General features: G+C 55.2%; 1 protein-coding gene across 2 annotated transcripts in view; it reads right to left on the reverse strand.

Moving 5' to 3' along the window:
- ADAMTS10 (ADAM metallopeptidase with thrombospondin type 1 motif 10) overlaps window positions 1-13,047 on the reverse strand; it is a 63,346-nt gene that overhangs the window by 20,742 nt on the left and 29,557 nt on the right. For both annotated transcript variants that reach the window (XM_033082343.2, XM_033082344.2), the window contains exons 6-12: window positions 12,826-12,909; window positions 12,321-12,466; window positions 9,150-9,193; window positions 7,649-7,754; window positions 7,386-7,532; window positions 5,241-5,382; window positions 168-275 (exon numbers count right to left, since the gene is read on the reverse strand). In XM_033082343.2, the coding sequence (XP_032938234.1) occupies window positions 168-275; window positions 5,241-5,382; window positions 7,386-7,532; window positions 7,649-7,754; window positions 9,150-9,193; window positions 12,321-12,466; window positions 12,826-12,909 (777 nt within the window). The remainder of the gene's footprint in view (window positions 1-167; window positions 276-5,240; window positions 5,383-7,385; window positions 7,533-7,648; window positions 7,755-9,149; window positions 9,194-12,320; window positions 12,467-12,825; window positions 12,910-13,047) is intronic.

The raw sequence follows: 13,047 nt of genomic DNA on the forward strand, positions 1-13,047 counted from the left end.
TGATTTCTGGGCTCCCTGGCCCATCCCAGCCTCCCTCCAGGACAGCTCTGGGAGTCAGCACAGGCTGCTGGGTGCTCCCAAACCGACTCCACACCCCCAGTGTGAACAAAAATCCCATTTTTGGCTGGAGAAGGGAGCCAAGGGCAGTGCAGTGCAGGGTGCCTCACCCCCTTGTCGATGGTGTTGGTTTGGCAGATGGTGCCCTCGGCCGCGGGGATGCTGTTGGTGATGCAGCGATTGCTCTTGCTCAGACACCACAGCTCGCTGCACACCTCCTGCAGAGGGGACATGGGGGGGAGGAGAGACACAGAGAAACAAAACCCAGATTAGGATTTGCTTGGGGCAGCGTCACCAGCTGGGTGGGACATGGGGACATGGGGACACTGAGTGTCCTCAGCACGGTGGGACAATGAGATCAGACCCTGCCAGCTGCAGCCACCCCAAGGCCACTGCCAGCTGTCCCCTTCTCTGGGCTCAGCCTAAGCACTCTGGGGGTTCCCTGGCTCTGAGGGTTCCCCTGATGCCTCAAGGTTTAAGTTTTTCTGTTCTGCTTGGGTGTGCTTTTCTGATGAAGACAAAACACTCCCATTCCAGCTGGGGACTCAAGGACAATCTCTTCAAACTTCAGGCTCTAAGTATAAACAACATGAAAAGAGGAGGGCAGGCCAGCAAGGAGGATGGAACTTCATGGTTTGAGGCTATTAATTGGACTAAAACCTATAAAAATGTGAGCTCTCCTGACCAAGCTCTCTTCTGCTTCCGTCTTGGAGCCATCCAGGCAGTGGCACTGGGACTGCCAGGGTGTGGCCTTTGAAGGGCCCTCAATAAATTACATTTCATTCCTCTGAACTCTGTCTGGACTCTGTTCCAGCTCCTCCAGGCATCACCTCAGCTCAGGTGGCAGAGCTGACCCCAGCCAGCCCACACCAGAACACCTCAGCTTCCCATAACTCTTGTTTCGCTATAACACATAAAGATATTATGGGGTGGATGTAACTGTTCTAACTATAAACATGAACAAAAGCATTAGTGTTAAAGTAAATAGATGTTAAAATGTGATCTCTTAAATTTGAATAGTAAAAAAATAAAGACCCCTGCTGCTCCCACAGGCAAGAAGAAAAAGAAGAAAAACCTGTTTTTTCAAAGATGAATAAAACTTTTCTTTGAACTGTTATAATCTTTAAAGTGTACCCCATAGTTAATGCAGTCCTCAATAATAGTTCTAAAAAAACTGCTGGTTAAAAAAAAAAATTTTACATAGTAATCAGAATTCCATTCTCCTAAGTGGGATGATCACTGTGACACCAAGACTGTGAAAAAACAGTTTCTTGTAGAGGAATCTCCATGAACTAAAAAGAGAAATCTCCTCTCCCAGTGAATTAGTAAAAGGTTATTTTAAAAATGATAAACTGACTGAATTGCTTTTCAGTATAAAAAAATGAAATGTGTAAGGGAAAGAAAAGTAATCTAAATTTTTTTTCTGTTTTTTATTTATAGTTTCAAATAACAAAGTTTCTCTTTGTACCATTTAAAGTTAATCCTGTTTTGCCTTCCTCCTAATCCTACCTCACAATGAAAAAAACTCAAATTGACAAATCAAAGCCACTACACTCAGTGACACCTGAGCCAAGCCCCCTGTCCTTGTCCTCACCCCCTCCAGGGCTCAGGGATGATTTCCCAGTTTTGCCTCTGCAGTGGAGGCTGAGCCCAAATCCAGGTGGATCCTGAGCTGCCCCTGCAGGAATCTGGGGCTCCCTGTGAGCACCCACAGCACAGCTGGACATGTCCCTGCTCACAGCCAGCCTGAGAATCCCAAAGATTCCCCTGGAATTTTCAGAGCTGTTTTTTGAATAAATAAAGCCATGGCAGATCCCGACCAGCCCTTCAGAACCGGGCACCCCTCGGTGTCTGCTCGGTGCATTGTGTCCACTGGGTGACTCCAGACCTCTTTCCAGGAGGTTTTCTGAGCCACAGATCCTGAACTTCAGCCCATCCTGACCTCTTAGAGCTCCAGCAAACTAAAATCTTCCCTTGGCTGTCACAGGAGCCTCCTCAAATTGAAATCAGAAAGCCCAGGCCCTTTCCAGCTCCTGTGGCACTCAATGCTCCAGGCTGGACTTCAACACTGCAAAGCAACCCCTAAAATCTCATTTCCTGAGTTTCCTGCCTGGTCCCCATCCTGCTCCTATTCCTACTGAAACAACCTATGGAAAACCTCCTGCTTTTCAGGAGCAGCTTGTCCTGACTGAGGTTATCCAGGAAATGTTGAACAGGTTCAGAGTGGCAGTGACAGAAACTGTCCTGGGATGGGCAGCAGAGCCTGAGCTGCCACCCCTGCTGCCACTGCCATGGAATCGTGGAATTCACCTTGGGAAAGCCTCTTAGATCATCAAGTCCAACCATCAGCCCAGCACTGCCAGGCCCAGCACTAAATCATGTCCCCAAGTGCCACAGGCACATGTTTTTGGACACTTCCATGGGTGGGGACTCCACCACTGCCCTGAGCACCAATGCCTGTCCCACCCTTTCAGTGAAAAAATTGTTCCTAATATCCAATCTAAACCCACCCTTGAGCACCTTGAGACCATTTCCTCCTGTCCTGTCACTTGTCACTTGTCAGACTGAGCCGCCCCAGCTGTCCCCTCCTGGCAGGGAGCTGTGCAGAGCCACAAGGGCCCCCTGAACCTCCTTTTCTCCAGGTTGAGCCCCTTTCCAGCTCCCTCAGCCCCTCCTGGTGCTCCAGCCCCTTCCCCAGCTCTGTTCCCTTCCCTGGACACACTCCAGCCCCTCAATGTCCTTCCTGTCATGAGGGTCCCAAAAGTGACCGAAGATTTGAGATGCCTCAGCAGTGCCAGCACAGGGGACAGCCCCTGCCCTGCTGACCACACCATTCCTGACACAAGCCAGGATGTTCTGGACATTTCTGGCCACCTGGACACTCTGTGGCTCCCTCCTGTCCGGCACAGTGACCATCAGCCCCTCCTGTCCAGCACAGTGACCATCAGCCCCTCCTGCCTGGCACAGTGACCATCAGCCCCTCCTGTCCTGGGGCAGCAGTGACCATCAGCCCCTCCTGCCTGGCACAGTGACCATCAGTCTCTCCTGTCCGGCACAGTGACCATCAGCCCCTCCTGTCTGGCACAGTGACCATCAGTCCCTCCTGCCCTGGGGCAGCAGTGACCCAGCAGGCAGCTCTGGCTGCCTGTCCCCAGTGGGGTGACACCCCCCGGGCTGGATCCAACCTTCCAGCCCCGCATTCCTGCCCCCAGAGCAGTGACACATCCCCCAGAGCTGACTCAGCCGCTGGGAATCCTCAGTGCCCGGAGGGTGAAGGGATGAGCTGGGGGTTGCTCTGCTCCCCTCCAGCCGGGCTGGGACAGCAGAGCGCCCCAGGGAGAGCTGGCACAGGGAACCCTGTGTGCTCTGTGCCAGGGGCTGTGCTGGTATCACTCATTGCATCGGGAATTTGGCTCCCAAGCCCTTCCCCAAGGCCAGCTGCAGATGGCTTTGAACAGGGCAAGGAGAGTCTGTCCCATCTTTGGGCATCCACCCCTCTGTGATGCTCTGGCAGAGCCAGAGTGAGCTCTGGGGAGCAGGAGCCCCTTGTCCCTGTCACCAAGGGCTTCCTGGTGACCTCCCAGCTTCAGTCACAGAGCCATGGGCTGGTCTGGGTTGGAAAGGAGCTGAAGATCACCTTGTTCCAGCCCTGGACACCTTCACTAGATGAGGGAGCTCCAACCTGGCTGGAACCCTCTCCATCCTCATGCCACCCCCAGTCACCCCTGTCCTGGCCTGGAGGGAGGGAGGCTGCCCTGCTGGCTCCATCCCTCTGGAGTTTGTTCCCAGGGGCACAGGGTGGGCTCACACATTGACAATCCAGATTTTCCTGCACACAATCGAGCCCTGGTGCCCTTTGGGTTCCTCCCAAACCACAACAGGGCTGGAGGGGTCACCCAGGGACATTGGTGTGACCCTTGGATACATACAGGAAGTGTCTGCCTGGGCTCAGAATTAACTGGGAGACAGAAGGAGGTTCCCATTCCCTCTGAGCAGGGACACAGACCCCAGTGGGTGGCACCTGACATGGGACACCACAAAAAACCAAATTCTTTGGAGTCAGACTGCTCCTGCTGCACCTGCCCCATGCCCAACAGGCTCTGGGCCCCTGGCCATGTTCAAGGCACTCCTGGGTCCTGTTCAAGGCATCAGCTTTGCCCTGTTGTCAGCAGGATGTGCTGGTGGCACCACCAGGAGCTGGGCAGTGTTGGAGCCTCGCTCACAGTGACAGCCTGGCTCGCACCAGGGCACTCCCACAGCAGAGCTGGGCTGGGCTTTGCACAGAGACACAGAAACCAAACCCTGAGCTGCTGGGTTTGCTCCTTCACAGCTGGCCAGGGCATGGACTGGAGCTGGAAAAACCTCTGAGATCACTGAGTGTCACTTTTGAACGACTCCCAGATTTTCAACCAGCCCAGCGTGCCATGCCCAGGCATCCCTTGGACACCTCCAGGGATGGGGACTCCAAACCTCCCTGGGCAGTCCCTTCCAATCCCTGACCACCCTTTCCATGGAGGAATGTGCCCCTGCTGTCTGTGATCCCTCTGCTGGCTCCTCTGTTTCCCCCAGAAGAACGTGGATGCTCCAAGGAGCTCGAGCAGCCCTTCCATGCAGATGTTCCCTCAGCACTCTGCACAGACCCTTCAGGACACTGGGAACAACCAAGTGCCAGGCTCAGGCCTAGGAAAACTCTTTTCTCCTGGAGCAGCCTTTCCTTTCAGTGTTTTCCTGGGTTCAAAGAGCAGAGGATGGCAGTGAGGTGGCAGGGGAAGGGGGTTATGTTGGCAGCAGCCTCCAGCACATCCCTCACCTCACCTGGGACAAAGAACTTTGCTGAGTTTGTGTGAGCAGCACAATGACTTCTGGTAAGGATTATGGAAAACATGTCCTTGTCCAAAGACAGGGGAGCCTGGATGAAGGGGACCTTGGGCACCAGCAGCAGCCAAGGAAGAGGCAAGGAATCTGTTGCCATGGGATTAATCAGACCCAAACCGAGCTGGGACCAACATTTATAGAGGGGACATCCCTCCTGTGTGCTGTCCCAGGGAAGCACAGCACGGAGCTCACTGGGTTTGGAGCAGGACACTGCTGTGGGCAGCAGGGGCAGCCCCACAGACCTTTCCTTCCCCCCACCCCCCTCCTCCAGCCCTGGGAACCGATAGTAAAGCAGGAAGGCTCTCTACCCCGTATTTACACTGGCGGGATTTGACTCCGTACTGGAAGCGGCACTGCTCGTCGGCATCGTACGCCTGGCCCGGGGCCACCGTGGGGTAGATGAAATCCTGCTTGGGAGGAGCGTTGTTCAGGCACAGTCCCATCCCTGAGCTGAAAGCAGAGAGGGAGAATCAGAGCTCAGCAAGGCTGAGGGGACAGAGAGCACTGAGGTGAGGGAGCATCAGCTGCCGCTCCCAACTCCACTGGGGCTGAGCTTGGCTGGGTCAGAGAAAGTGCTCTGAAATCCTTCCAGCTGTGTGCCCCGGGCTGGGAAGCACATCCTGGCTCCAAGGTAACTCTGGAAGTGTTGATCTGAGGGTTCACAGAATCCTGGAATATCCTGAATCCCACAGGGATCATCAGTGCAGACCCCCCAACAATCCCACCCTGAGCATCCCTGAGAGCGGTGTCCAAACGCTCCTGGAGCTCTGGCAGCCTTGGGGCCGGGACCATTCCCTGGGGAGCCTGGGCAGTGCCCAGCACCCTCGGGGGGAAGAACCTTTCCCTGAGCTCCATGCCAAGCCCTGACACAGTTCCAGCTGTTCTGCAGGCTCCTGCCAGCTCCTGGTTGCCCCCATGGCAGAGTGCAGGCAGGTGTGCCCAGGCAGGTGTGCCCAGCACCCTCAGGTGGGCAGGGGGTGGGCAGAGGGGCTGCCCCCCACTCCAGCTGTGAAACCCCAGCTGAGAGGAGCCCCACTCTTCAAGCCCAACCTCCTGCTTGCCAGAGCTTTGTAGGAGCATCCAAATTCAGCCAGAAACTCCTCTCCCTCCCCTTTTCTCACTGCTCTCTCAGCTCCCCCTAAATCAAAGCCGCTGTCATCACCCCCAGCCCCAAACCCTGCACACATCATGTCCCACTGGAGGCTCCTGGAGCCTGGGGTGGCCAGCACAGAGCACGAGGAGCAGGGATGAACTCTCCATCCTCCTCCAAGCCTGCCAGGAGCTCGGGGTCAGCAGAGGACGAGGCAGCCTGGCTGTGCCACGTGCCTGCAGGGCCAGCGGTCACCAGCGAGGGGGACAGGCCTGGCTGTGGCCAAGCACAGCTGCCAGATGTGGGATTTGCTGCTGAGCCACGAGGCTTGGCCAGGTCTTGCAGGACACGGGAGCCCCTCGGGGAGGAGCCCTGGCTGCTGTTCCTGCTGTGTTCCAGAAGCTGAGCTCTGCTGTTCAGACTCCCTGGGGGCTTCCCTGCACACTGACCCCACACTTGTGCTGCTTCCACTCATCCCTCAAGCCCTGCCAGTCCTTCCTTTAGGAAATGTCATTGTCCCACAAAATACATCACCAAAATGGATCCTGATGGATTGGTTTGGGATAGAAACCCAGGGGCTGCCTGAACCCTGCAAGGGTTTGATCCAGGCATGGTGACAGCCTCAAAACTCTGGGATTTAGGAGCCTAAATCATGGAATGGTTTGGGTTGGGATGGACCTTAAAACTTATCTCAAAACTTCCTGCCATGGGCAGGTGCACCTTCCACTGTCCCAGGCTTCAGCAAGCCCTGTCCAATCTGGCCTTGGACACTGCCAGGGATCCAGGGGCAGCCACAGCTGCTCTGTGCCAGGGCCTGCCCACCCTCACAACAAAGAAGTTCCTCCTAATATTCGATCTAAACTGCTCTCTTTTAGTCACATCCATCCCCCCTTGTCCTGTCCCTTCTCCTGAATATTAAAGGTGTTTTGGAAGTAAAAGAAAACCAAAATCTTTGCCCCACTTTGCTCATTCACACTGAAACCTCCTCCTCCCTGCCTGGAGAAAGTGCCTACACCACGCAGACCCAGTCCTGTCCCCAGACCCTCCTTCCCCACCACACCAACCCTTCTCTGCAATTCCTGGCTGGGCTTCAGAACCACCCAATCACCTCCAGGGGGAACTGATCATTTGTGAAGTTTCTGAACATGGGAAACCCAAATAAAGCTCTCCCAGCCACAACATAAATGGGTTTAGATGTTCAACAGGCAGGAAAAACACCGGGAATTCTGAAGGAAGCAAAGAATGTGACTCTGGGGACAGATGAAGTGCTGGGAGACAAGACAGGAGCTGCTGGGGGATTTGGGGATCCTCACAAGAGACTGGGACAGGCTGGAGGAAGGGCAGGGAGGGGTGGATTCCTTACTCCAGGAAGCTGGTGATGTAATCCCTGCTGCAGGTGGACCACACGAACGGGTTGGTCTTCATGGTGATGTGAGCAGCCATCAGCTTGGCCGTCTCCTGCCCCCGCGAGCCGCAGCTGTTGCCGACGCCGTCGTGGTTCATGCCAAACCTGGAGAGCAGCAGGGCACAGAGAGGAGCTCAGCTGGGCTCGGGCACACCTGGAGCTCCCCCAGGAAGGGCTGTGAGCCCCTCAGGAGCGGAGGGGCTCTGGGCTGTGGCACTGACGTGTGGCCGATCTCGTGGGCGATGGTGAAGGCGGTGGCCAGCCCGATGTCCTCGTTGATGCTGCAGCTCCGCTCCCGCTCACACATCCCCCCCACGGGGGCCAGGCCTGGGGAGGGGACAGAGCTGTCACACAGGGAGCCTGATAATCCTTTCCATGAAGATATTTTCTCTAAAATCCCATCTAAACCTCCCCTGGCACAGCTTGGTGCTGTTCCCTCTCCTCCTGTCCCTGTTCCCTGGAGCAGAGCCCGACCCCCCCAGCTGTCCCCTCCTATCAGGGAGTTGTGCAGAGCCACAAGGGCCCCCCTGAGCCTCCTTTTCTCCAGGCTGAGCCCCCCCAGCTCCCTCAGCCTCTCCTGGTGCTCCAGACCCTTCCCCAGCTCTGTTCCCTTCCCTGCTCATGCTCTACCACCACATTTCATCAGAACCAAACCTCTGGCCTGGCTCAGCTCTGCCCCAGAGTTAAAGGACAGGTTGAGTTCAAACCCTCAGTGGATCTCACAAGCTCTGTAACACTGAGCACAACCAGCTCCTCACCATTGCACTGGGCTTTGGGATGGACTCATGGCTTTACAGGACATGGTCAGTCAGCACTGACGGTAAATTAACAGTGACAGGCTCAGGAATGCTAAGAAAGTGTCAAAATCCTCTGAATTTCATATCCAAACGGTGCAGGGGGGAGCAGTCCTTGGCACAACCCTGCTGGGGGAATCTCAGGTGGGCTGCACCAGCTCTGGGGCATCCAAACCTTGCCAGGGACAGCTGAGCAAGCCAGGATCCAACCTTGGTTCTGCCTGGCACCCACCAGGAATCCAGCACGGCTCACTGGCAGGACTGGATGATGCTGAAATCCCCCTGAACTGTGACAGCAAATTCCCTCTGCCCACCCCAGCACAAACTGCCACTGTCTCGGGCCAGAGCTGTGCCAGTGGGATGATTTGAGCCATCCCAGCAGCTCCAGCCTCCCTCCCTCCCTCCCAGGCTCCTCCTCAGCCACACGGGTGAGAGATGCAGCAGCTCTCCCTTTGCAGTGCAGTGATTCAGAGCACAAATCCCTCCCTGGACCAGGGCGAGACAAAGCAGGAGCTGCAGCCAGAGAGGGCTGCAGGGTCTGGCTGTGCCAATAAAGAATTCCCTCCACAGCCATCACAGATCTGTCAGATCTCTCCCTGCTCAGCCAGGAATGCTCCAGCAGGCCATGGACAAGCCCTAAATGTGAGTGGTTCTTAATCATCAGGCTGGAGCTGGCCCAGGGGTGGAACAGAGGAGTCCAGGGCCCATCCATCCTCAGGGCTGCTGGTTCAGCATTCACAGAAGGGATGAGAGGCTGGAAACCACTGCTCTGATCCTGGCCCTGCTGCTGGTGCTGGGCCAGCAGTTTCACATTCACTGGGAAGGGATGGCACAGGTGGGAAAGGGGATGGCACAGCCCACCCTCATCACATTCCCCAAGGTCTGTGTGCTGCTGGGAGCTGCTGAGGGGTGTCAGAATTCCACTCACCCAGGGTGCCACAGGGCTTGTTCTTGTAGATGCAGATGTCGTACCTGGGGAGGAGAGAAGGAGTTAAGGACACTTCTGATTTTGGGAATTGTCATTTCGCTGATGTGTTCACATCCAAACCACTCCAAACCAGCCTGTGGAACTTTTCTGGGCTGGGAAGTACCAATGACGACAGGAAGGAAAACAATCATTTTGCCCAGGCTGAGATTCACTGAGGGCTTGAACTCAGCCTGTTCTTTAACTCTGGGGCAGAGCTGAGCCAGGCCAGAGGTTTGGTTCTGATGAAATGTGGTGGTAGAGCATGAGCAGGGCAGGGAACAGAGCTGGGGAAGGGTCTGGAGCACCAGGAGGGGCTGAGGGAGCTGGAAAGGGGCTCAGCCTGGAGAAAAGGAGGCTCAGGGGGGTCCCTGTGGCTCTGCACAACTCCCTGACAGGAGGGGACAGCCAGGGGGGTCGGGCTCTGCTCCAGGAACAGGGACAGGAGGAGGGGGAACGGCCTCAGGCTGGGCCAGGGGAGGTGTAGATGGGATTTTAGAGAAAATGTCTTCATGGAAAGGATAATCAGGCATTGGAATTGGCTGTCCAGGGCAGTGGTGGAGTCACCACTCCCATAGGTGTTAAAAACATGAGCAGATGTGGCACTTCAGGATGTGGTTTAGTGGGCAAGGGGATCCAGTCAAAGGTTGGACTTGATTTTGGAGGCCTTTTCCAACCTTAATGATTCCCTAAATCAGCAGGGCAAAGATTAATCCAGACTGGAGCTCTTTGGGTTTGGGTGGCTCCAGCTCTGCCCCCCAGCACTCCCAGGGAAGAGGGCAGGAACAACCTCTGAGCTCAGGTCTCTAGCAGCAAATTGTATCAATCAAACAGAGAAACACAGAATCTCTGCGTGGATTGGGTTGGAAATGACTGAAAACCATCCCATTCCAGCCCTGCCATGGCAGGGACACCTTCCACTGCCCCAGGGTGCTCCAGCCCCATCCAAGCTGGCCTTGGACACTGCCTGGCATGGGGCATATGAAATTCTGATTAAAAACAAAATAAAGAAAACATGTCAGTTTGAAAACAACTCAGTTTGAAAACATCTCAGTTTGAAAACATGTTCCATTTCAAACCCCACTGTGGTTTCATGAAAATGCTCCAGTGATTTTTTTATATCTATTTTTTTTCAGTTCTTTACTGAGAATTTTCCAAACAAATCCAGTCTGGGTTGATTCAAGGTGACTCTTCCCTCTGTTCCTGGCCTCGACTTCCAGCCATTGCATGAAGGAATCCACAGTTTGCACATCATTAGCTGGGTACAAGGAAAGGTAAAACAAGGAGAGCAAAAACCTTCTCCAGATGGAAACGCAGCGTCCCCAAAATGGGAAGAGGTGGCAGCTCCAAATGAGACCAGTTTGGGTTAGAGAGGGAATATTCTTATTTCCTTGCAAAGATAAACGTTTTGTGGTTTGAAAATCTGGGCTGAAAGGGGCCAGGCTGAGAGCTGGGTAGGATGGGGTGAGCTGGGGGACCTGGGGCCAGCTGGGCTGGGCCACTCAGAGCCAGGCTGGGGCTGCACTGAGGATTGTGACCCCAGAGTGGGTCTGGGGACACCCACGGGGTGAGGATTGAGGATTGTGACCCCAGAGCAGGTTTGGGGACATCTATGGGGTGAGGATTGAGAATTGTGACCCCAGGCTGGGTCTGGGGGCACTGGGCAGTACCGAGGATTGTGACTCCAGAGCGGGTTTGGGGGCACTGGGCAGGACCCTCCGGCACCGCCGGCCCCACTGACCCCTCAGGGATGAGGGTGGCCGTGATGAGTGGCAGCACACGAAGGGTTAAGTGCCATTCCCAGGGATGGCTCCTGTCCCTTTGGCCCCTGGCACTCCCTGCCCAAACCTCTCCCCTCCTCTCGGCAGGAAACAAAACATTTGTTGCTTTGTTTTGAGCGAATCCCTTTAAAGCCTTCGCAGGCTCTGCTTTGACACGTCCCTGCAGGACGAAAAAGCCCCGAGCTCAGCAAGATCTTATCGGGACACCGGGAATTTCTCGGGGCCGGGGCCGGGCGCTGTCCAGGCTCAGCCAGCGGCTCCGGGCTGGCTCAGACATCTGCAGGGAGGATGGAGAGCTCGGAGCCGGCGTTTGCATCCCACGCGTGCAGAGGGAGGGCAGGAAAACGCTGCAGCCCCCTCGGGAGGGGGAAAATTTGGGGCTGGGGGCCTTTCTGTCACTCCTCTGTGGGGTCTCATCCGCGGGATGTTCCAGGCTCGCACTGGAACTGGAGCAGGAGAGCAGCACATGGACCAAGGAAGCAGCTCCCACATGGAGGCTCCCCGTCCAGCACTTCCATTTCCTGGCTTTGTTCTGCTCCACACGAGATGGGGAAGGCACAGAATAATATTGGGTTTGCCTTTGGGCCTGCCAGGATGCTTCACCTCTGTCCAAGCAGGGATTTGTGGGCACTGGAGGGACAATCCTGGACACAGCCAGCAGCACTTGGGGAGCTCAGCACTCCCTGTGCCCTCCATGCCCACAGCATCCTGTGGCCTTCAGCTGCTCTGCCATTCCTTCCACTGTCCCTGTCATCCTCTATGTGTCCTCCTTCATTCTGACCATCCATCCATCATCCATCCATCATCCATCCATCCATCCATCCATCCATCATCCATCCATCCATCATCCATCCATCCATCATCCATCCATCCATCCATCATCCATCCATCCATCCATCCATCCATCCATCCATCCATCCATTGTCCATCCATCCATCATCCATCCATCATCCATCCATCAATCATCCATCCATCATCCATCCATCCATCATCCATCCATCCATCCATCCATCCATCCATCCATCCATCATCCATCCATCATCCATCCATCAATCATCCATCCATCATCCATCATCCATCCATCATCCATCCATCCATCATCCATCCATCCATCCATCATCCATCATCCATCCATCCATCCATCCATCATCCATCCATCCATCCATCCATCCATCCATCCATCCGTCCATCCATCAATCATCCATCCATCATCCATCCATCATCCATCCATCATCCATCATCCATCCATCATCCATCCATCCATCTATCATCCATCACCCACTGAGAGCCAGGAGGGCTTGGCTGAGCCCCTTGGACAGAGCCAGGCCAGCTCCCTCCCCGGGACAGGGCTCACCTGGTGATCAGCACGGCCGTGTCGTGGTTGGCGATGCCGTTCTCAGGGATGGCGTTCCCGTTGCCGTTCCTGTTCACGATGGATTTCTGCCACTTGCAGAAGCTGTCCAGGGATTTCCCAGCGTGGTGGTTGATCTCCAGTGTGGGCTGCAATGGAAGCAGTGGGAGAATGTTCCCAGGAAAGCTCTGGTGGGAAGGCACTGCCCCTTCCATGCCAGCAGAGCACTGACACCACTCCAGACACCCCCAGATCCTCATGGAGCCACGGGAAAGCAAGAAAGGTGGGACTTTAGGAGCACTAAAGCTGCTTAAACCTCCCTAAAGTCACCATACCATGGAAAAAACCAGATTCCCAGAGGTGTCCTCAGCCCAGCCCTCAGGGGGCATTGGGAGGATGTGGAGCAGCCAGACTGCTTTGGGGGGAATTCCTGGGAGTGACATCCAGGGGGAGACAGTTCCCGAAGGGAAGTGCAGACACAGGACAGGCTCAGCAAAGCCCAGCTTACCTGATCCTCGGTGAGCAGGATCAGCCGGGTCACCAGGATATTGACAATATTGCCCAGACTCGAGTCCTGGAAAAGTTTGGCAACCTGACCTCCAAGAAACAAGAAAAGAGGAGTCTTAAAAATGAGCTCTGTGTCTGGGTGAGCTGGGGAGGGCTGGGCAGGGAGGGAATCAGGGCTGGGCTCTGAACACGACATTGAGAGGAATGGACTTGTCTTTACAAA

This window comes from Catharus ustulatus, chromosome 29, assembly GCF_009819885.2.
Source record: "Catharus ustulatus isolate bCatUst1 chromosome 29, bCatUst1.pri.v2, whole genome shotgun sequence".
In the NCBI taxonomy this organism is placed as follows: Eukaryota; Metazoa; Chordata; class Aves; order Passeriformes; family Turdidae; genus Catharus; species Catharus ustulatus.